This window comes from Panthera uncia, chromosome B1 (assembly GCF_023721935.1).
Source record: "Panthera uncia isolate 11264 chromosome B1, Puncia_PCG_1.0, whole genome shotgun sequence".
Classification (NCBI taxonomy): domain Eukaryota; kingdom Metazoa; phylum Chordata; class Mammalia; order Carnivora; family Felidae; genus Panthera; species Panthera uncia.
In genome coordinates, this window is record NC_064811.1 from 71,605,356 (window position 1) to 71,629,107 (window position 23,752).

General features: G+C 38.9%; 1 protein-coding gene across 3 annotated transcripts in view; it reads right to left on the reverse strand.

Moving 5' to 3' along the window:
- Positions 1-23,752, reverse strand: part of FAM13A (family with sequence similarity 13 member A) — a 330,318-nt gene that overhangs the window by 32,820 nt on the left and 273,746 nt on the right. For all 3 annotated transcript variants that reach the window (XM_049630875.1, XM_049630874.1, XM_049630876.1), the window contains 3 exons: positions 19,097-19,173; positions 18,664-18,706; positions 8,466-8,613 (listed from right to left, as the gene is read on the reverse strand). In XM_049630875.1, the coding sequence (XP_049486832.1) occupies positions 8,466-8,613; positions 18,664-18,706; positions 19,097-19,173 (268 nt within the window). The remainder of the gene's footprint in view (positions 1-8,465; positions 8,614-18,663; positions 18,707-19,096; positions 19,174-23,752) is intronic.

Genomic DNA, 23,752 nt, shown 5'->3' on the forward strand with positions numbered 1-23,752 from the left:
GGGTGCTACACCCCAACAGAAATCATCGATAGATCTGACAACCTTCATCTACCTTCTAGCTCTGTCCTCACTTGCATTCAAAAGAGAAGGGGATGAGAACGTGTTCACATGAGGGCATTGTGGAGAAGAAAAGCAAGTGCGTCAGCAAGAGAGGTATTTGGCGTCATGGATATGTATCCATCAGTGAAATGACCAGAGAGTCAAATTCATCTTGTGAGAGCCCATTTACCTAGTCTGGACTTCCATTTGGGTCTTTCAGTAAGCTGTTCATGTGCTTCTGCTTAGCGCTGGGATTAGCACATTTAAGATGCATGTTTTGCACTTGAAACTTCAGAAGCTGCTCAAGACTACAGTTAAAGTAAGGTGCTTACACAGATTAGTCAAAAACACAAAGAAGAATGGCTTGCAAAGGATAAATCTGTACAAATTATTTTAGTCTTTAAGGAGAAAAACCATACTCAATACAACCTCCTGATTTGTCATTTTTGGAGGGAATAGTGATATTTCTCTTTCCCTCAAGACCCACCTCAATATATTCCTTTTTTCATTAAAAAAGTCCTACCAGATCTTAAAGATAGATCTCAGATGATGTAGGGTATTTCATTTGTAGTACTCCCTGCATTAAAAAAAAAAGTTATGCCTTAAGTACACTTATGGATTACTGTGATTTATACAAGGCTAGAATTTGGCCATGCTCTGAAAGTTTGGGATTCCTAGAGCTTGAATCATGTAACATTTGTTCCTCCATCTATCAAAGTGTTTATAAAATCTACAAAATTATCTTAAACAAGTACCTACTCAGTATTTTATTTAAAAGCATTATATTATAATCATAGAACGTTAGAGCTGGTTGAAATTTCATACATCATCTAATTTAGCGATTTCTCAGCCCTGGCTGCATGTTAGCATCCCAAAGGGAGATATGTGAAACCTCTAACGCACAGGTTGTCAACCACGCAACTCAACAGAATGTTCAGGAGAGGGCCCAGATATACTACCTGCCCCTCCACACACACACACACACACACACACACACACACACACACACTTTAAAAGCTGCCCAAGAGATCCTACATGCATTCAGATTTGAGAACCATGGATTCAGTCAAACAGAGAACATATAAGGAAGGTGAAACCCAATGAATTTAAGAGCAAATACCTAATCAATGACAAGAGTTAGGACTAACACTAGATCTCCTGACTTGAAGGAAAGCGCTTCAGTTTAGTATGTGCCAGATGCTCCAATAACAAGGATGACTGTGACGTTTTTGAAGACCCCACAGCAGAAGAGGTAAGCACATCACTTAAAAAAAATTAACCTCAGGTAGAATGACATCTGTAGGGTCTCAACATTTAAAGAGAATGAAGTTATCTGGGAACTCAGGTGGTAATACAAATTATTTTTAAAAAGGAAAGCAATGTTAAAGACAGATTTTTGTCCACTCATCTCCCAAAGTGGCAGGGAACACGTGGGTAGATGTACTTGACTAAAGCTGGGGGGGACCAGGAGTTCCCCTCATATGCACTAAATCTTGCAGCAAGCTCCTCCTAGGTGTCAGGGCTCAGATACAAGCAGCTCCAAACTGCTGGCAGAAAAGAACAGAAAATGGATGGAGGGGTGAGGGAAGGAGAGAGTCAGTGGAAAGTAACCCCTAGAGGAATAAGAAAAATGGAGTAAGCTGCAGAAAATGGAAGTATTAAGCTGGCTAGACTGTATCTTTTCATGATATTTCAGAAGACAGCAGCAATTTTCTTTAAGGAGTAGTATCAGTGGAGGCAGGCAGGGAAAGGGTTAAGATGGCTTACACAGTGTTGCAGCAGGCTATAACTTCACCCCAGAGTGGCAAAGGAGCAAAACACGGTGGGGGGGGGGGTGTGGAGGCCAAGGTGGCATGCAGGGGACAGAGGGCACCGGCAAAGCAAAGTCTGATATTGATATTGGCATATGGGCCATATGCCAGTTGACATTGGCCAGTTTGACATTTCGACTCATCACAATTTAAAAAGGTGTCACCTCAGATCCTGAAGTCCTTGAGTTTGTCTGAACCTAGCAGAATGTCTCTTTAGAAATAGAACAACTGGGGCACCTGGGTGGCTCAGTCGGTTAAGTGCCCGACTTCGGCTCAGGTCATGATCTCACAGCTTGTGAGTTCAAGCCCTGTGTCAGACTCTGTGCTGGCAGCTGGGAGCCTGGAGCCTGCTTCGGATTCTGTGTCTCCTTCTCTCTCTGCCCCTCCCCCGCTTGCATTCTGCCTGTCTCCCAAAAATAAACAAACATAAAAAAAAAAAAGAGAAATAGAACTAATCTTTCAGTTTTAAACTGTGTCTGAAACAAGAGTGTGTGTCTGTGACCATTATCCAAACAATGTCTCCAGTAAAAAAATATATCGTGATCCCGAATTAACTATAAAATACTAATTGTGGAACAGAGTTATGTTATCCTTTGTGGGTAACATGGGGCCATTCATCAGATTTCCCTTTTCTTAACACAGCTCCATTCTTGACCACTCACTTCACTGACAAGATGTCCCAATGTGTCCTTTTCCTAACATCACCAGTGGTATATATGAAATACAAAGTGGAAGCAATTCTAGCTTATGGGTGACATTTTCTCTTAAAGGATAGAGTTAGCATAAATGCATTCACTAAAAAGTGAGAAATGTAAAACCATTCTGAATTTCAACCTTAAAAATAAAAGGTTACGCTGCATCATTAGTATGCATGTAGAACAAAAGTGAAGTTTCTCACCCAGGCAAAATGAAATGAAATGGTTGTGTTTCTCCTCTTTCTCTCTCTTTTGGTTTCCATGGATTTATTCATGTACTTTTTAAATTGAAGTATAATTAACATACAGTATTATCTTAGTTTCAGGTGTATAACATTCAACAGTTCCATACATTACTCAGTGCTCATCAAGATAAGCGTACTCTTCATCTCCTTTATCTATTTCACCTATTCCCTCTACTCACCTTCCCTCTGGCAATGATCAGTTTGTCTGTCAGAATCTGTTTTTTGTTTGCCTCTTTTTTTCTTTGTTCATTTGTTTTGTTTCTTAAATTCTGCATGAGTGAAATCATATGATCTTTGTCTGTCTCTGACTTATTTCACTTAGCCTTATACCCTCTTAGGTCCATCCATGTTGTTGCAAATGGCAAGATCTCATTCTTTCCTTTTATTCTATATGGTCTTATAGTTTAGAACATATAGTGCAATATAACTCAATCAATAAAACCAACTATTCCTCTGTTTTAGTTTGAAATGATCTAAAAATACAAGGCCTACTCATGTTTTGATAATTGACACTTACCTGGACAAAGAAGAACTGAATAACAACAATGTAGTAAATGACAGTGTGTTCAGAGAGTGATCGTCCGCCTAGAGACTGTTTTGAGCATATATTCATTGCCATACCCCATTCCTAGTTTGGGAAATAGCTTATGTTTTCAGCAGTAATTCAAGAGCAATGAAATGGATGAAGATATCTCAAGAAAATTATCCAAAGGGAAAACAGAAAAGATTTGATGCTTCAAATTAGATTTTCATCTTAAAGCACCACATAAAACAAATGCAGCTTTATATCTAGACCAGAATTCCTTAGGTACAGTGATTTTAGCCACGTGTCTTGTCACAAAGAACTCTGACCATAAATATGGCATGTCTCTCTATGAAAAATTAACCCACCAGGACGGCTGACATCAGAGCAAGTCAGAAGTAAAAGAGATGAAAGCTACCTTAAAAAAAAAAAAAAAAAAAAAAAAAAGGTCCTAGGGGAGTCCCAGTTCAGACACTACAGTACACACAGAAATAAGGGAAATTCACTGTGGGAAGAAGAAACATAGTTCTGAGTAATATGAATGTGGTCACTGAGATATAGCTACACTCTGCTTAGCCAGCTGGATCCATTTGCTCTACAAAAGACAAGTGGCTGCTAAGATGATTTATTTGATAAATCTGCCAGAATTAAGGGAGCTGATGTTTTCCATATCTCATTTCCAACTCTGTGCTATTTTGAGTCATCGCTTCCTGGCACGATGTCATACCGCCCGCCTTTCAGGGTGGCTCCTGAGTGGTGTCAGGAGGTCTGTGTACATCCCAGACACAGGAAGATGTAGAGGGTATTTACTGGGGAAATCCTATTATAACGGTTTCCTTTGTGTTACAAAACTTAACTTGACAACAATGGTAGTCCTAACAAATCCTTCAAATAATCTGGGTTACAAGGAGCCTTAGTAGTCAGCTTTGTCAATTCAAATTCCATCCTTAATTTTCATATATCTGCTTTGTCTCTATTTGCAAATTTAGTAAGTAGGCCCCCACTTGTTCTATTTAAGTCATTAATAAAATATATGGAACAGACTAGAGCTGAGGACTTTCCTAATAAGAATACCCCCATTTGTGCCAACTTTGATCCATGTATCTGCACATTTAAGTACTGTTGTTAATCAGGTACTAATTCACTTTGCTACCTGTCTTCTATTCTTTCCACATCTGACAGGGCATTGGAGTCCCTGTTAACGACCTAGCTGAGGCCTTTTCAATGTAACATTTCCCTAATCCAGAGTCTGTCTGTCTGTCTTATTCATACACACACACACACACACACACACACACACACACACACACACACACGGAGGTTGGTTTGGTATTTGTCCTTGGTAATCAGTGGAGGATCCAGTAACTATGGGCTTCTTTTCTGTGTTCAGAGTCACGCACTATCATCAGACAGAACTGGGCTCTGGTTTCAAAGAAGTCAAACTCAGGCTGGTTTTTCTTGAAACCATACTTGGAAACATTTACAGAAGATAGTAATAATATCAACTAACACTCACATAGTGCCTGTTAAGTTCCTATACTATGCCAAGCACTTTGCATCTATTAGATCCTTTAATCCTTGCAACAAACTTACTAAATGAATAGTACTCTGTTACTCATTATCGTCTGCTGTTACACCTATCTAAAAATAGGGAAGTTGAGGCTGAAACTGTTAACACATTTACTAACATGTCCACAAAGCGACAAAGTATTAGAGCCATGATTGAACCCTCGGTGTGCCTGGCTCTTAGTCATTATGGCCTACTGCCTGCCAGGATACATAACTGGAATTGCTGAGAAAGAGGCCTCAGAGAGGAAGTCAGGAGATTTGTTATCTCGAATCATCATTTTGCTTCTTTTGGCCTCAGTTTTCTTATCTGTATAATGGGAGGTTTCAGTCAAAAGATCTTTAAGATCCCTTGCTTCTTCATCATTCTTTTAAAGCATTTCTTTTCTGAAGTTATTTTTGATAAGTAGTGATAAATAGGAAATATGAAGTATTTTATACCCTTTAAAAATGTTCTTTTAAACTTAATCTCACTATGACAAAGTTAGTAGAATTGCTGATGGTTTAAACCTCATCCTCCACAAATGGTACCCTCCAAATCAACATGAATTGGGTGATTAGGAACATTCTAATTAAGCAATTAGAGGTGTCTAATGACTGCCTCTGAAGGGCTTTCCTCCCCACCCCCTTTTTTTTAAAAGTAGGTTTCATGCCCAGCGTGGCACCCAATGTGGGGCTTGAACTTACAACCGTGAGATCAAGACCTGAGCTGAGATTGAGCTGGATGCTCAAACGACTGAGCCACCCACGCGCCCCTGAAGGATTTTAAGTAACAAATAATAGTACATTTGATTTGTATATTCATTTAATTTGGCAAAGTAGAAAAAAAAATAATGCCATGTGGATAGATAAAAAATGTGCCCTAATACATAGGTACATATAGAGAAAAACAAGAAAAGAAAAAGCACGTATTACTTCTCTGCCGACAAGCATGATTAGACTCTGATCCTAGCCTGTGGAATCTGTATTAGTTTCATTTCCTTTTTTGTTTCCCTGATAGAATATGCCCCCGAAGCCAGAGAACAGCTTTGCCATATGGCAGCATATGCTTCTGGGGCTAGTACTGGCAGGCTGCTCAGTGAGCACTGCCTCACCTGGTGTTCTGCGATGGCATATGAGTGAGAGGGTATGAACTAAGGTGTGAGAACAGGGAACAGACAAGCCAACCCAAAACAGGAGGCTACACCGTGTAGTGACTTGGAGACTTACAGTTGGATGCTGGCTCATAGGATTTTGGTAACAATGACTTCCATTTCTACATTTTATTGCATTGGTTTCACATTCACAGTTTAAATTAGTGCAAAGTGGACTCCATACTGCAAAGCTACCATTTTGTTCGTTTCTTACTGAAGCCATATATATATATATAATATATATATATATACATGCTATATATATAATATATATATATATATAGCATGTATATTATGCGTGTATGTGTGTGTGTGTATATATACGATTCCTTTATTTTGACTATACTATTATAATGTAATTTGGAAATTTAAAATAAATATACAATAAAAAACGGCCACTGAAAACAGTAATCAAATGATGAAAACGGCCTTGAAATGAATCCATGTACATTTTCAAGATATGCAAGTTCAGCCACTAACACAGTAACTGGCAAAAAAAGTTAAAACAAATCCCTTCATTAATTACATGGGTAATACAATTAGTATTTCCAAGCCTATTGTATTTTTTCCCAATAAGCTTTTAAAAATTCTATCTCGTTTCCCAACACAACATAAAATGCTGATTCTTTTATCTAGAAGAGAATTCTTTACATTAAATAATAAAACAGTTTTAAAGAAACTGTAAGTTAGCTTTCAACCATACTGGAGAGGATTTTCATACTCGTTTCTTAAAATATGCTGGAAGAGATCGCAAATTTATGATTGACCAAGATAAGAATAATCAAACTGAGTCCATTTCAAGAGGAGGAAGAATCTACCTGTCCCTTTACTGAATACACCAAGATCATGTGGCTAATTTGAATTCTGTCCCAAAATCCTAGGGTTTTTTTTGTCTAAAGTTTTGTTTCTGATGTGAAGAGACCTTATTATTGAAACCCAAATACAACATTTGTTTTGGGTACTGCTTTTTTATTTGGGTAGCAGTGGCTACTGTGGGACTTTTTTTTGAAGGGGAGGGGTTGTTTTTATTTATTTATTTATTTCAATAAATGAAATTTATTGTCAAATTGGTTTCCATACAACACCCAGTGCTCATCCCAAAAGGTGCCCTCCTCAATACCCATCACCCACCCTCGGGGAGGGGTTGTTCTTAATGTACGAATTTAAAACACACCTCATTCTTCCAAAGTACCGAAAACAAAAGAAGAACAATAAAATACTATCCAGGAATATATCACTTAAACTAAAAACAAAACAAAACACCCTGCAATTTTGTCTAATGACTGTATCGTGAGCTGGGAAGATCGTTTAAAATCCCAGACCCACTGCCTAATTACATGGTAAAGGGGGCTAGAACACGTTTCTTAGATTGCAAAGAGGGAGGACTAGAACAAAAACAGTTTGCTTTTTTTGAAGTTTTTTGCTTCACCAAGCCGTGGATGCAAGGAGCATAATGGGATTGTTATTTTTCACCTTGTGGTCTGTTTACATCATCTTTTGGTCCTTCATCTATGCTCATTTACAAATGAGTACTTTTTGGTTTAAAAACGGGTGGGGGAGAAGACAAGGAAATCCAGGTGCTTTGGAAAAGGACTGATTTCCTGTAGCTGTAATTCTCTGTGCCGCTGTGTTGAGTTGTGCTGCTGTTCTGAAACCAAGCACACAATTTCTCCCTCTTTGTAGCCTCCAAACACACACTACACAGAGGTGGCTGGGCATGCATTTTGGATACACGCTGATACATGTTTGGATGCAGACACATGGATAATGAAAGAAGAGCAGCCAGAGCCTTCCTGAAATACAATTTGGACAAGATGAGGATACTCTCTTCTTCCTCACAAGTAAATTTCTAATGTTTTGCCAAAAATCTCGAGAAAAACCAATCTAACACACTGTATTACATGCTTCCAAGCAAAGCACTTTTTATTCATTGTTCTCTTTGATGAGCAAACCCCTTAGGCTGGCTAACCTGGCTTAAAAAAAAATTCTATCCATAAAATCAATCATAGAAGCAAGGCAAGCCAAAGCATCTTTCTCGAAAAAACAGGAAGGAGATTTAATGAAGGAGGTAGATGGTGGGTGTGGAGCAGTGGGAAGAGAAGCGGGGTGCCCAGATGAAGTCCTAAACGTGTACCCATCCGTTAGTCCTCTACTCGGTACTACTAGAGGGAAAACACTTGAATCAGCACTCCTGGTGAGTTAAGAAATAAAAAAGGCTGCAAGGTGCCGCTCTGATAGAGGGCAAGCACATTTTCTTTCTTAGATTGCAATTACTCCTGGCAACATTTAACGTGACACATTCTATGCCAGGGAAAGGATTTTCAGTCATTTAGAAACACAGTTACTCCTACACCCATCGTTTTCATACGTCCATGTGGTTATATGCCTCTCGTTTATGCGACTTTATATATGCTCTGCCAATATTAAAGCATCCAAATAGCGGCTGACCCTACCTTCCCAGCTCTTCTCGTCACACAATGCAGTCAGGTCCAGCTCAGGCACTTCGGAGACAAAGCTCTCCTGCTGCTCATCGGCATCTTGGGTCCTCTGCAGTTTGGTGTCAGTTATGCCGGAGTGCTCCTGAATCTTCATTGTGGGGTTCTGCAATAACAGCACAATGTCCCCAAATATCTTACTGCTCACCAAAACCCAAAAATGTCTGCAGCAGTTCCACTCCTTCTGGATGAAACCTCCCAAGCTGAGGCTGTGGGTGTACCCAGCACAGAAATCAAAATCATAGTTTGATGCCCCCTGGATACTGGCTGGCCACCTGCATGCAAGAAGCCACTGTCCATCTATGCTCCTTTAACTTTTCCGCTGAGGAAGACAAGAGGATTTCCAAGAGCTGCTGCCCCTCCTGATAACTGCAGGCAGCTGACAGTCTTGATGGTTACTGATTGCGGCCAGGAATGAGGGAAAAGGAGTTTGTGTTTCCTTAAAGGAGTACAGCCCTGCAGACGGTAAACAACAACAAAAATCCTGCTACCGCCGTTGCTAAGGCTGTAGAAGCAACATGGTGTCTCCTGTGTGCAGACTTCTTTGCCCCGTAGGTAAACAGTCCGGCAAGGCCAGGAGCAGAGGCTGTGTGCACGAATGCCCTCCTGCTGGCCCTGCAGGCTTAGATCAATTAAGCAGGGCTAGCTGCACATTCCCAGATTTCCTGTGGTTGTTTTCTCCCCGAGTGTGGGGAGGACAGACTATTTATGGAGGAGCTCTGGGTATTAAAGCATTGTTGCGCAAATTCAAACAGCACAGGGGTTTGGCGGCTCATCTGGGCTAGCAGTAAGGAATACGGACTCTGGAAATGAGCCAAAATGACACAGGGAGCACTTTTTTTTTTAAGTAAAAAGCCAAGAACTGGCAAGTCAGCAATGCATAATTTATATCTTAACAAATATCAAACTGTCACTTGTTTTCCTACTATTCTTCTAGTCTGAGTACTGAATACTGAGCTCCCCTTGGTTTTTTGCTCACTGGGGGCACCTACACCCGGCTCGACTACCTGGGGGATGGGAAAACCCTCTCCCAGAGGCGGCTGTTTTAGCTAAGTGATTTTATGTTGACAAAATTTGCCCTGAAATTAATTCTTTTTTACCTTGCTTTTTTTTTGGCATCTGGTAAGCCCAACCATTGTCCCTTTCCCTTCTCTCCTAAGATTATAAACCCAAGTGTTTACTCACAAATACCCTTCTCAAGTAGCACAGATCTGTACAAGAGATTTTCTTTGGAGAATAACTGGAAATTTATTTTAGCAAATATATTAAAGGAAAAAAACCTAAACATCTGGAAATCATAAATGATTCCTTTAATGCATGAGAAATGTTCTCCTGCTTAAAATAAGCACTATTAAGACTTCCAGCTACTTTTAATAGCTATTCAACCCACTTTGATATCACCAGGGGAATAGACGGGGGCTTTTACTATTATATTTCCATGAAATGATGCACAAGGGGCTGCTATTTTCTTCACATTTGGAATAAAATGAAAGATCATCAATCAGTTCATGATGAGCTCCTAAAGACAGATGAAAATGCCAAGTAATCTGGGGCTTTAAGATACCTGAAAATGCTGCTTGTCTAATGGGGAAAACAGATTATGCACTTATGCTATAAAAATTATTTGTTCCTACAGCTGAGTCCTAAGTGGACCAGGGCTGAATGACCAAATCTGGCACTCAGTTTTTTAAGTTACAGGGTCAGCCACCAACCACCTGTGTGTGTGTGTGTGTTAGAATCTGCATACAGCAAATACACATTTTTCTCAATATTTTTAACACTGGTTACACTTAGAGACATAAAAACGAATATAAGAAATATGATTCCATATTGTAAGCATGACATATTCTTCTGGAAGAGTATGTATCAGCCCCTGACACTGTGCACTCGTGGAATGGATGTGGAGTTTGCTTTACAGGCAGACCTGGGCTTGCCGTGTGGCCGACATTTACTAGCTTGGTGCTCTGGCTGAACTGCTTCATTCACAACATCAATCTTGCAAGGTTCTTCTGAAGATCCGGGAGAAGGTATGAAAGGACACTAACACAGTGCCTGGAGCATAAGAAACCCACACAGGGAGGCCATCACTCTTTTTTCATTACCAGGCCCCATATGCAGATGAGGAAAACACTGCCGTGTCTCAAAATGCTAGAGAGAGGGGCTGGAGATGAGGCATGTTCCACGGCAATTCGAAGTGAACCGTGCTATCTCAAGGGGTGGAGTTTTAGATGCATTATGAACAAAGAAAAGAGTCTTTTGGGTTCCAGACACAAGTCAGCACTAGCAATTTTGGTGTTTTGGGGCAGTGTGGGTGAGAAGGGTTGAGGAGGAGCAAGCATGAAGACAGGCACCATGGGAGTTCACTGCAATGTGTACTTTTTATGACTGCTACCTCTGTCTGTATCAGCACCCATTTCAAAGGAAATTGAGATTACGAAATTTTTTCTACATCTGAATTAGCATCCATTTCAAAGAAAGTTAAAATGAGAATATTAAAGTTTTTTTCCCCCCTCCAAAATGTACAGATTTATTCATTCTTTCAACAGCATGGTATGGGGCACCCACTGTGCTGGGTGTGTGAGACATGCACGCTCCCAACACTGAGGGAGCTGGCACTTTGTGGGACAGGCTCAAGAATGCTCAGGGGAGTTCTGAGCACAGTTGATTTGGGTGCCATACAACAATGGGCCACCTTGTGAATTAGTGAGCTGCTCTTCACAGTATTGCAATGAAGTTTGAGAGTCAGGTATGTGGGAGACAGAGAGATTACTGCCATGGGTGGGAGGCTGGAATAGATACCCCCTAAGTTCCTATTATTCTAACAAAGAGAATCAGGTCAAAACTTTTTTGTTTATTCAGTAATAACATCACATGCTATATACTTAAATAGGGCTATTATGTTGTGTGCAAAGATAACATTTACTCATTTATTTAACAAATAAATTTTTAGTACTTACTACATGCTAGGCCATTTTCTAGACACTGGAGATACTTCAGGGGACAAAATCAAGTCTGTCCTTAATGAATCTTATAGGAAGTGACAGTAAACAAAGAAAAACATGTCAGGCAGTGATATGGACTATGGACAAAAATAAAGCAGAGTAAGAGGGATGATGGAGATCAGGGCCACAGTCTGCAATTTTATAATGAGTGGTCAGGAAAGACCCTTCCTAAGAAGGGACATATGAGCAGAGATATGAAGGAAATGCAGAAGTGAGTCATCTACTGGAAGAACATCTCAGGAAGAAGAAAAGCAAGTGCAAAGGCCCTGAAGTATGGTCGCTGTGTTTAAGGAATAGCAAAAAGATCACTGTATCTGAAGTCACCATATAAGGGTGTTTAGATTGTGCCACATACAATGGGGTATCACTCACACTATAGACCTATATTAACTTACATAAGCTTCTGGACTTTCTGGCTCATTTTTTACACAGTAGTGGAGGGGTCTCTCTTACACAAACCGCAACAGCTTGCATAGCATGGGCACACTCAGCACAGCCCTCATCAGCACACCCACATGCTCGGCTCTGTCCCGCTGTGCTGTGATCGGTCCCTGAGGCTGCTCTTTCATTTGCCCTCTGCTCTCAATTTCTGGCCTCACTGGTCTCACCAGAACCTGACATGGCTGCCTTGCCTGGGGGTGCAGAGTGGGCTGCTGGTGTGGACCCGGGATTTATGTACACGTGGGATCTAGGGATGCTGCTCAGGGGCCACCCACGCTGAAGCTGTTCAGGCTCGGCAGCAATACGCCGTCATAAAACAACTCTTCCTTCAAATGTTAGTTAGCCTAGTTTGGGTGATGCACCTCTCCAGATCATTCCACACACTCTCCTGTTGCTCATCATATGGAATTACACTTGTCTGCTTCTTCTACTAGATCATTAATGTCAAAATGTCAAGGACATTCTCAAATACCAAAATATTTCTGGTTTCAACTTTTGTTGTTTATATGTCTTATATCTTCAGTTGAATCAGAGAGTAAATGAGTTACAATAGTCCCCCCTTATTCTGAGGGGGTACATTCCAAGACGCCCAGTGGATGCCTGAAACCAAGGATAGTACTGAACCCTACATGCACTATGCTTTTTCCTATACATACATACCTATGATAAAGTCTAACTGATAAATTAGGCACAGTAAGAAATGAACAATAACTGCTAATAACATAGAACCACTGTACTGCATAATGTAATACAAGTCATGTGAATGTGATCTCTTTCTCAAAATATCTTACTGTGAGATACTTAAACTTCTTGTGATGCTGTGAGATGACAAAGGTCTATGCGAGGTGAAGCGAGGTGAATCGTGTGGACATTGTGACACAGTGTTGGGCTACTATTGACCTTCAGGTGACATGTCAGAAAGACAATCATCTGCTTCTGGACCAGGGTTGACTGTGGGTAACTGAAATCACGGGAAGTGAAACCGCAGATAAGGGGGACTACTGCTTTTTCACAATTTTCAACTCAGAGATCCTTATGCCGTGGGGTCATACACCAAACCCTTGTCAAAAATGTTGTGCCTTCTGTTGGTGGGAATGCAAACTGGTGCAGCCACTCTGGAAAACAGTGTGGAGGTTCCTCAGAAAATTAAAAATAGACCTACCCTATGACCCAGCAGTAGCACTGCTAGGAATTTACCCAAGGGATACAGGAGTGTTGATGCATAGGGGCACTTGTACCCCAATGTTTATAGCAGCACTCTCAACAATAGCCAAATTATGGAAAGAGCCTAAATGTCCATCAACTGATGAATGGATAAAGAAATTGTGGTTTATATACACAATGGAATACTACGTGGCAATGAGAAAGAACGAAATATGGCCCTTTGTAGCAATGTGGATGGAACTGGAGAGTGTGATGCTAAGTGAAATAAGCCATACAGAGAAAGGCAGATACCATATGGTTTCACTCTTATGTGGATCCTGAGAAACTTAACAGAAACCCATGGGGGAGGGGAAGGAAAAAAAAAAAAAGAGGTTAGAGTGGGAGAGAGCCAAAGCATAAGAGACTCTTAAAAACTGAGAACAAACTGAGGGTTGATGGGGGGTGGGAGGGAGGGGAGGGTGGGGGATGGGTATTGAGGAGGGCATCTTTTGGGATGAGCACTGGGTGTTGTATGGAAACCAATTTGACAATAAATTTCATATATTAAAAAAAAATTTTTTGTGCCTTACAGAAACCCACTAAACAACAGTGTGGTGTGGCAGACAGGGGATAGGTTGAAGAGTTGGAGACCTGAGTTTCAATACTGGCCAACTAGCAGCAAGACCTTCAATGAAAACCTCTTTGTGCTTTAGCTTCTTCTTTTTTTTTAAAGCTTTTTTTCTATAATGCAAATGCAAGACTTCATAAAGTTGGCATGAAGATTAAGTGAAAAACATATACAAAAATGGCTGGCCCATAGTTACTGTAAAAAAATACTATTTCCAATTATTCATTACTTCCCTTTCACATTCATTCATCTGGCAAGTGTTTATTGAACACATACTATGTCCTAGGCACTAGGATTACAGGAATTAACAAGATATGGAATTTAGTGTGGAACAAAGACACTGAACATGTAAATACCAGTGTCACATATGTTATAAAAGAAAAAAAACAGGATGCTAGGGAGCACATACTCAAGAGAGCTCACCTTGCCTGGGACCTCAGGTGACATTCCATGTTCAGGTCAAGGAACCATTAACTACTATTCACCTGATCTTTGTCAAGACTTGCCCTATCAAACTGGGCCTGGCTTTTTCAATTCTCAGACTTCACTGATCTTGCTCCTTCCCTGACTTCAAATAGTTGAATTTTTGTTCCATCCCTTCTCCCTCCCTGCACAGGATATAAATAAGTAGCCTAATGGCTTACCAGAGCTAGGAGCGATGATATCAGAGAGTGTACTGTGTAATGCAGTTTGCACAGGAAGGAACCACACAGTGTTAACAGAAGAACCACATGGAACCATAAACATTTACTGTTTGGCCTGACAATAAAAGAAAGTGGACATAACAAATTTCCAAAGTTCATGGGAATCCCAAAGTTTCAGTAGCCGTTAGAGACTGGGTGAAATGGGAAGTGAATCTAAATAAATAGAGCCTTTAAATTATTCTTGCTCTAACATTAAAACCAATAACAACAAAATCCTAAGGCTTCTGTACAATACACTGAAGTTGAAATAACATGGTGATTCATTTCATAAATCCTTGTTGACAGGGATATTTCAGAATTTATCTCAATCCTGCTCAGGGCAAATAAAAGACTAGACTTAAGATGTTTGATAATTAATATTAATTTTCAGTCTTGATTGGAAAGCCTTGTCTTCTCTCTTACTCCTCTCTTTCTTTTTTCAAGCAGGATAAAAAAGGGAAATGGACTTCTGTTTACTATGAATGTCTTATTTGTTATCAAAGGTATGCTTCTAAGCTCTTCTAAGCAGTAGGCTTAGAAAGCATAAAGAATGTAAAAATATCTTGAAAGAATTTAACACTTCATTAACCTTATACTTCTGACATAAAATGACCTCTCCCAGATAAGGTAATACCCTTCCATGCACTCAATAATTCTTAAAGTTTTTTTTTTTTTTTTACATTTATTCATTTTTGAGAGACAGAGACAGAGCACCAGTCGGGGAGGGGCAGAGAGAGAGGGAGACACAGAATCCGAAGCAGGCTCCAGGCTCTGAGCTGTCAGCACAGAGGCTGACGCGGGGCTCGAACTCACAAACTGCGAGATCATGACCTGAGCTGAAGTCGGACACTTAACCGACTGAGTCACCCAGGCGCCCCACGCACTCAATAATTCTTACAGGTATTGCTTTCTTGATAAAGTATTAAGTATAAAGTTATCGGTTTCATGTTCTGGATTTTATACAGAGGCATGAAATATCTCCCCAAAAGGAAAGAACTTATCAGAAGGAATTACTGAAGCATAAGGTTGAAACTCCATTGTAAGAACTTCGAAAATATGTATTTTCAGTGATACCTTTTAGAATCTAGAAATTGCTGGTTTTAAGGACGACCTTTCTTCTGGATGCTTCCAGTTGTTCACTGAATTTAAAAAGAAACAAAAGAACAAAGACTCTGGATTCCATCTGTACAGGGAACAGTGTGCTACGCTCTTCCTTACATCACCTCATTTCAAAAAGCCCAAACGGGATATTTTATTTTATTTGTTTTTTAAATTTTTTAAATGTTTATTTATTTTTTAGAGAGAAAGCATGAGTGGGGGAGAGGCAGAGAGAGAGAGGGAGACACAGAATCAGAAGCAGGCTCCAGGCTCTGAGCTGTCAGCACAGAGCCCCAAGTGGGGCCCAAACTCATGAACCGTGAGATCATGACCTGAGCCGAAGTCAGATGTTTAACAGACTGAGCTACCCAGGGGCCCCCCGGATATTTTATTAAAATGCCAGCCTTTTGAAAACCTACCCAAAGAAATCATACTTTAATTTTTGGCATTTTGAAGGGACTCTAAATTTTTTTTCATTGACCATCGGAGATCTCAAGCAGATTCTCTTTTTGGATAAGATGAGTTGATTCAAAAAATTAAAAAGATGTGCCACAAAGGGATAAACCGATGTTCAGTTGTCAACACATGCATCCAAACAAAAACACATTTAAGGGCTGCAAAATGATTACTTCAAAAATAAAGTCACAGTTGCGCCTGCATTTGTGTCTGAGCAGCAGATTCTAAAACCAGCTTCTCTCTGCCTATCTGTCCCTGTAAGGAGCATCACCAGTGTTCCTCATTCTCATGGAAACGTGACTCAAAACAAGAAGGAAAGACCACCTTTCCCAACAGCTCTCATTTGTTGTCTTAATCTCACATGGATCTCAAGAATATGTAAGGAAAAATTTAAAGGACGGTATTAAGGAAGACAAATTGTCTTCATGAAAAATGTAGCTGGAAACAACATCACATCCATCCATGGTGGGCATGTAAGTGTTGGCCTCTCAATCTGATGCTGTAGGAGGTGTGAAATAGAATACCGATTACACAGAATTCTAGGAGGGGTAACCAAAGTCTAGACTTATTTTTCATCTCTGCAATTTAGGAATTATTGTGGTATTACCAGAAGACCAGATTAACTATTTAGGTTGTAAAATAAGTTCTAGAAAGTGCTGCACATGTTGAATGGTAAACAATCACAATACACGGCAAACAAGGGAAAGAGCTTTAAAAATGGAAAATGGATCTTTTTCACAGTCCATCACTAACAATTAAATATACATTTCCTTCACTGAAAGAAATCCATGCCTTCATGAGGAGAAACATCATCCGAATCTTATGGAGTGATGGCTTGTTTTTCTCCTGTGGGGCAGTTGTGAAAGAAAGGTGACATGGATTGCCGAGGCTAGATTTTAACTCACTGCCTAATTTTATCTCCTAGCTGAACTTATTATGGTGGCAATGATTATTAATAGTGAGTGCTTCAGGACAGCCAACCGGGGGCCGGGTGCTGACTGGTAACTGCACATGGCAGACCCATGTAAGAATAGGACCTGGCACATGGAAGAAGGACTTGAGATTTTTTCCCCATGATTCATCCAGTGCCATAGGAGCTGCCCACAAAATACCAAGGCAAACTGAGTTTAGCATGGGTTGAGTTTCGGTGCCACCTGGAATTTACGAGTTAATGTTATGAAGTCCATCCACAAAGGCTGCTCTATACCCTTTTATCTTATAGAGGATAATAGGCTGAAAAGGGAGGAAACGGAGGAGACCTCTCTAGGAGGCTGGCGAAGCAATTTTCTTTAAAGTAACGTTCAATGGCATGATGACTAGGTGCTTGCTGTGAGCAGAGGAAAAGAACAGAGAGAGGGTGAAACAAGAAGAAAAAGGAAACAACGCGATCACGGGGCTCTGACAAAGGTACCTGGTGTCAAGGAAAAAGATGTTAGCTCGTTGCCTGGGTCCCAAGGAAGGAAGCTGAAATGGGTTGGAAATCAGAGATGAAAGAAGTGGCCCAGCAGCTGGAAGTCGGAAAGAGGAAGCATTCCCCTTCCATTATCTGGCTAGGTCGATGAAGTATACGTGACAAGAACTGAACATAGGGAATATGATGAGTCCACAGCATTGGCAGGGAACAGGGGGAGTTGGCAATTAATTCCCAGCTCTTTTATGCCAATTGTACACAAAGTGTGCATTTTTCTAAGAAGAAGTCTACAGCTTTTAGATTCTCAGTCTCCTGGATTATAAAACTCCATGGAGGGTAGGGACTGGAGCCGTTACTGAATCGCAGCTTCTAACACAGTATGTGTCCACAGCAGGACTCAATGCATGCTCCTGAGTAAATCCATCAGTGAATTAGAAAATGTCCAATAAAGATTAGGAATCACTGGGTTAGAGGAAGAGTTCTATGTATAATTAGTATTTCAAGATTCAGAACTCAAGAAGAGGTTGAAAAATGCTTTAAATCTGGCCAAAGAGAAAAATTGATAAAAACATTGAAAGTAGAGTTGAAAGCATTTGGAAGTAGATTATGTACACATACGTGAATGAAAAATGGGGTTAAGCACACTGAATGGAAGCCAGGGTTGGGAAAAGGGAAATCATTTTGGCCAGCATGGCAATGCCCTTGGAGAACAAGGAATACAGGAAATCACCAAAACTTTAAGATATAAACAACATAAGAGAGTTAGATACTTTTTCTCCATGGCTTACTTAAAATGAGACAAAACTCAGAAAACAAATTGGGTTTAGTAACTCACACTGAGTTTATCTTAATTTGAAAATTAATGAGATAAATCTCTGTGATAGATCCACTAAACTTACTGCCTATTTATTTCAATCACTTAAAAAATGCATAAAACATAAAAAAAAATCAAACCAGTAGCCTTGGCTTTTTGTTTTATTTTACAGAAAATCTAAAGAGAAATCTCCATGCTATTGAAGTTTCTCTCTGCAAGCAAAATAAAAGATTTTAAAAAGCTATAGAAACCAATTTGACAATATATTTCATATTAAAAAAAAGAATTTAAAAAGCAAAGAAAAGAGTTCTTATGATTTCTCATGGAATCTTTATGTCTCAGTATTTGCCTTCTGAAAACCAATCACAGTCCTGTCCCTTAATCTCATTATCCCTTACTGACAGTCTAATAATGCTTCCCATGTGCTCTCAGGAATGTATGAACAGCCCCATTACAGTCACAATTTTCTTAGCTACTCACCTCAAAATGCTGGGTATGTCTGCCGTCTTTTTCATTTTCTTTGCTACAAGTAACAGCAACAACAAAATATCATAAAAGGTCAATCTGTTTTAGAACAATGCTTTTCATCCATTGAAATTTATGACTTCATTCATTTTAAAAGGAAGCTGAGTGGCTCTAAATTAAATTCTGATAAAATTCGAAAACAAAATAAAACAAAAAAAATCAAAATAAAACAAAACTAGAAATACAACAATGCATACAGTAGTCTTTAAGAGCACCATGGCAGATTTTCTATTCCAAGCATTTCCCATGCTACAAAATACTGTTGGTGAACATACAGTCTTTTAATTCTATTCTTTTTAGTTCTTATAAGGCACACTGCATTAAGTGAGAAAAAAAAAAAGCTATTCATGCTCTTGTAAGCAATTTGAGGAGAAAATGCTAAAATTACCTTTCATCGGACATCAGTTCAACATCATCAGGTCCAGCCCTCTCATGAGATGGTGTGGAGTTGAGGCTTTCCATATTCTGTAACAAAACAAATTATTTGTTACCCAGTAAGAATGGTAAGAAACATGCAACAGAAGATCCTCCTTTATTTAAAATAGTAAAATCAGATAATATGCAGATATAAGCTAATTCAAGTCCTATTTCTATCTTTGTTAAAACCAGTAAAATTATGACAGTTTAGTATATGCCACTTGCATAAAATTGGATGTTGAGTTTTATCATCCCCTTAATGAAGGTATCTGATACCATCATAGAAATGATCACTATATCCTATAATGTCCTTGTTAGGTATCATCCATATCTTAGAGCTAACCATAGCAAAACCCAGATTGTCAGAACATCAGGGTGGCGGCATTTGAATTAGAACTAAGGAGGGGCGCCTAGGTGGCTCAGTCACTTGAGTGTCCAGCTTTGGCTCAGGTCATCATCACATGGCTTGTGAGTTCAAGCCCTGCATTGGGCTCTGCACTGATAGTGTGGAGCCTGCTTGGGATTCTCTCTCTCTTTCTCTCCCTCTCTCTGCCCCTTCCCCACTTGTGCTTTTTCTTTCAAAATAAATAAATACACAAGAAAAAAAAAGAAAAAGAAAAAGAAAAAGTACTAGAACTGGGGAATCTGACCCTGAATCTAATTAGAAACCAACGTAACATTCATTGTTCATTTAACATATTTTCAGTATAAACTGCAAATATAAAGTGGGAAAACACATAGCTAAACTGTAAACTATCCATAAAAAGAAATGGCGTAAAGAACCTTTGTTTCTGTGATATTTAATATTAATCTTTATATCAGCTAAGATGGGAAAAATATAAACAGGAAATTTACTTTGAATAGCATGTATTTCAGGTTGGCCAAGAGGGCTTTAATACTTATCGGGAGGCATATCTGTAAGGTTTTTTGACTGCCTCTGTGAATGTGGCCAAAGCTTTCTAAATACAATCCAGGCAACTGAGCACATAATAAGTAAGCCATCCCCATGAAGGAAGATTACAAATAAGCAAATGAGAACACATTTACATTCACTAAACTGAAAAAAAAAAAAAAATAGCTGCCTTGGAGATCTGAACCTGAATTTCACTGAACTCAAAGATTTGTATCTGCATTAAAAGGACATTAAGCACAACCCACCTATTGTGTATCATTAGAATAATATTATTGAAGCAACATGTGTTCATCTACATATTCATAGCCTTCCATCGTGAAAAACCCTTCACAAAGTAAATCTGACTAAGGTTCACAATAATCTGATGAAATTGACATATATAAAAATCTTTACAAAATAAACACATAATTGGAGTAGAAAACTCATCTTTGGCTCAGTAGATGAATGAATTATTTTCCATTTACCTTGGTTTGACCCACTTACCTGGAATTCGTAAAGTTTAAAACCCTGGGCTCCATCAAACAGTAGAAACAAAGGGAGACACAGTAAGTATTAACATAATAGTTAGAATGGTGACTCTGGAGTCAGAATGTTTGGGTTTGAATCCTAGCTCTATCATTTACCAACTGTTATGATCCTACCTGACCTTCAATTTCCTCTTCTGAAAAATGGAGATCGCAAGACTTAATATAGGTGGTCATGAAGATTAAAGGAGATAACACATGTATAAGCACTAGAATAATACCAGGTACATTTAAAGGATATTAGCTATTGTTGTTGATGCCATGATTATTATTTCTGAAACTGTGAGATCCACCTCCCCTAAAATATTTTACTATTATTTCTCCAGTTAAGGAAATGTCCCCAGGAACTGGAGTGTTTGTGTCTTCCATTACTAAACATCAATTTAGACACTTAGATAATTTACACAGTTGATTTGAGAATCGATCTGACAAATGAAAATTATGACAAAATTCAATTATATATTTAGAAGAGGCCTCTCTAAAATGGATCTCCTTGAAGCAAAGCATAATTGCTCTTATTACCCAAATGTGATCTTCCTGAAAAACAAGAGATATATCAATGACAGACAATCTTTGTTTGTTCTCATTGGTAATCTTTAATAGATTATCAAAATCTTTAGTGTAAGATCTTGGGCAACAGTATTAGGTTTCCTAAAGTTATGGAACATGAATTCCTAGGGAAAGTACAACCTTCTACCCTCAGATAATTTTAGAACTGTGTCAATGAAATACATTTTTTAATTATACGCGAATGACTATTTCTGAATAAATAAAAATCTTCACATTAAGGCTAAGAAATATTCAGAAAGAGAACAGAAAATAAGCTTTAATATTATATGAATTTAAAGATACTTCAGTAAGATGCTATAAGAATTTTTTTCTAAACAGAAAGAACCAAGATATAATTGATTATAGATTTTGAGAATTATAGAAAAAAGATAGCTATGTTAATAATGGAAAGCTTTGCAAAAAACGGTTGTAAAATGTGAGAAAGTCTAGCTGTTCTCCAGGGTTAAAATAAGTAAGCAATAACTTCAACTCCCTCCCCGACTCCACTTTTAAAACATGTTTGATCCCTATGTTTGAGAACTCCCCAAGGATTTGAGTTTTTATAGATGTAATAGACAAAGGGTGACTTTCAAAACTGTTCTATATTCCTAAGACTTTATGACAATTCCAACTTTCATGTTGTCTACATGTTTGAGACTGTTGAATATTCATGAGCTGCTTTCACTTAAAGCAGCAAGCAAGCACTCAGTGTTCCTTTGCCAAGGCAGTTGGGTTGCCCCTATACCTTTTGGGAACAGGAACATGTGAAGAATGTGTTACAACTGGCAACCTACCTCAATTTTTTTCAGAATGAAACAACAGTAGTAAAGATCTCTGAATACAGTAACAAAAGTACCTATTTCCATGGGCACAAAACATGTTATAAATTCTAACTTCCATTTTTTGCCTAAGGTTTAGGAAGGAAAGATAAAGAAATAGATCAGCAATTCCTCCACTTCAGTGAGATGAGAAAAGAGGAAACAGAATGTGTAGGTTAAAATAACAGGTGAATTAGAAGACTTCCATTGTATGAGAAGTATGCTACTGGACTTTCGAATGTTCTGCAGTTGTTAATAGTATTTGTCTTATGAAAAAATACTGACTCAATGCCTTCTGAAGATTTTGAACTGTTTTATGTCCCAAACACTTCTCTAGGTGTGGTAAAAGAGTGGTTCATTAATGTTTTCATTTATTAAAGGTTAAAGTAATAAAACTCTTTAAAAATGTTTTATTGCATTCATTTTTATTTTAATTGGTCTTCTAAACTTAGGCTCTTTTAAATAGGTCATTTTAAGAAATAGCAAAGAACAGATTATGACTTTAAGTATAAATTAATGAAACTGCTTCTTGAACTGTATTAAAAAAAACAGATAAAGCTTAGTCTACAATCCATAAAATTCTGCTTCATTTAAGGCTTACCAGTGACTTTCAAAACACACATATCTGCTATGATATAATTTATTTGGACAGTTTTTATGTGTCAGAAGGAAGTGAATTTTAAGAACCACCTTCCTTAATTATAAAAATATCCTGAAATCTAAAAAGAGCAAAAGCCATGAAAAAATTAGCCTGAGACTGTGGAATTTATTTTCAATTCTTCCCCTTGGCCCCCCTCTCTGTTTTGGCATTAAAAGCTAGACTCAAAACCTGTTTGACCACTGAAGCACTTGAAAACACTTGGAGCAAGGACAAATTTGTCTTCTAGAACTGTAAAATGCTGACAAAGCCTTTATAGAAGACACTGAAAAAAAATGCCTTCTCTCAATATACAAACAGCTCAGTCTGAAGGCTGCAGAGAACACTGCTAGTCAAAACAGGTTCATTATTCTAACCTTGAGCTCTCAGAGAAGGAGAATATTTGACATATTCTTATTAACGAAGGATTAATGTGGATTTGAATTTCTTTTTGTACATTTTATGTTTTCTTGCAGAAAACTGTATAACTTAATCCATATTTAAAAAGAACTACTGGTAGGGTACGAGAATGCTGATAGAAGAGGTTGCTAGCTATCCACCCAAATCCACTCTACTTTCCTTCCACAGAAATAAGTAGCCCCAGGCCCAGTAACATTTCCTGGCCTCTCTTGCAATGAGATATGGCCACATGATTAACTCCTCTCCTATAGGCTGTGTGAGGCAACGTGTGTGGCTTCCAGGCCTGGCTGATAAACTACCCCGGCAGGTACATTCCTCGATGCTCATGATGTCCTTCTGTGAGTTGCAATGGAGATGAAAACCACCGTAGTGTGCTGGAAGCTACTTGAAGAAGAGGGAGACAGTTGGCCTGGGTCTCGAAAAACTGTATGGACCAAGTCCTCCACTTCTCTCCCTGGCTCTCAACTCCTGTTTTAGGTGGTTATGGGAGAAAGAACATTTACTGTGTTCAAGACCTTGCATTTTGGGCCTTTTGTGACACAATTTGCCCTAAAAAATATGGCACCCATTCATGCACTCGTTTTTTTCAACACATGATTTTGGTAAGTGCTGAACTCTGCTAGGCATTGGGGTGCAATGGTAAATGGGGAACCAGACAGACACTGGTCCTTGCCATCACGACTTCTGTATTAAGTTCTTGCTCCAACTGTGGTTTGTTACACTCTTAATATTTTTCATTTCTAGATAGGTTCTTTCTGAATGATAA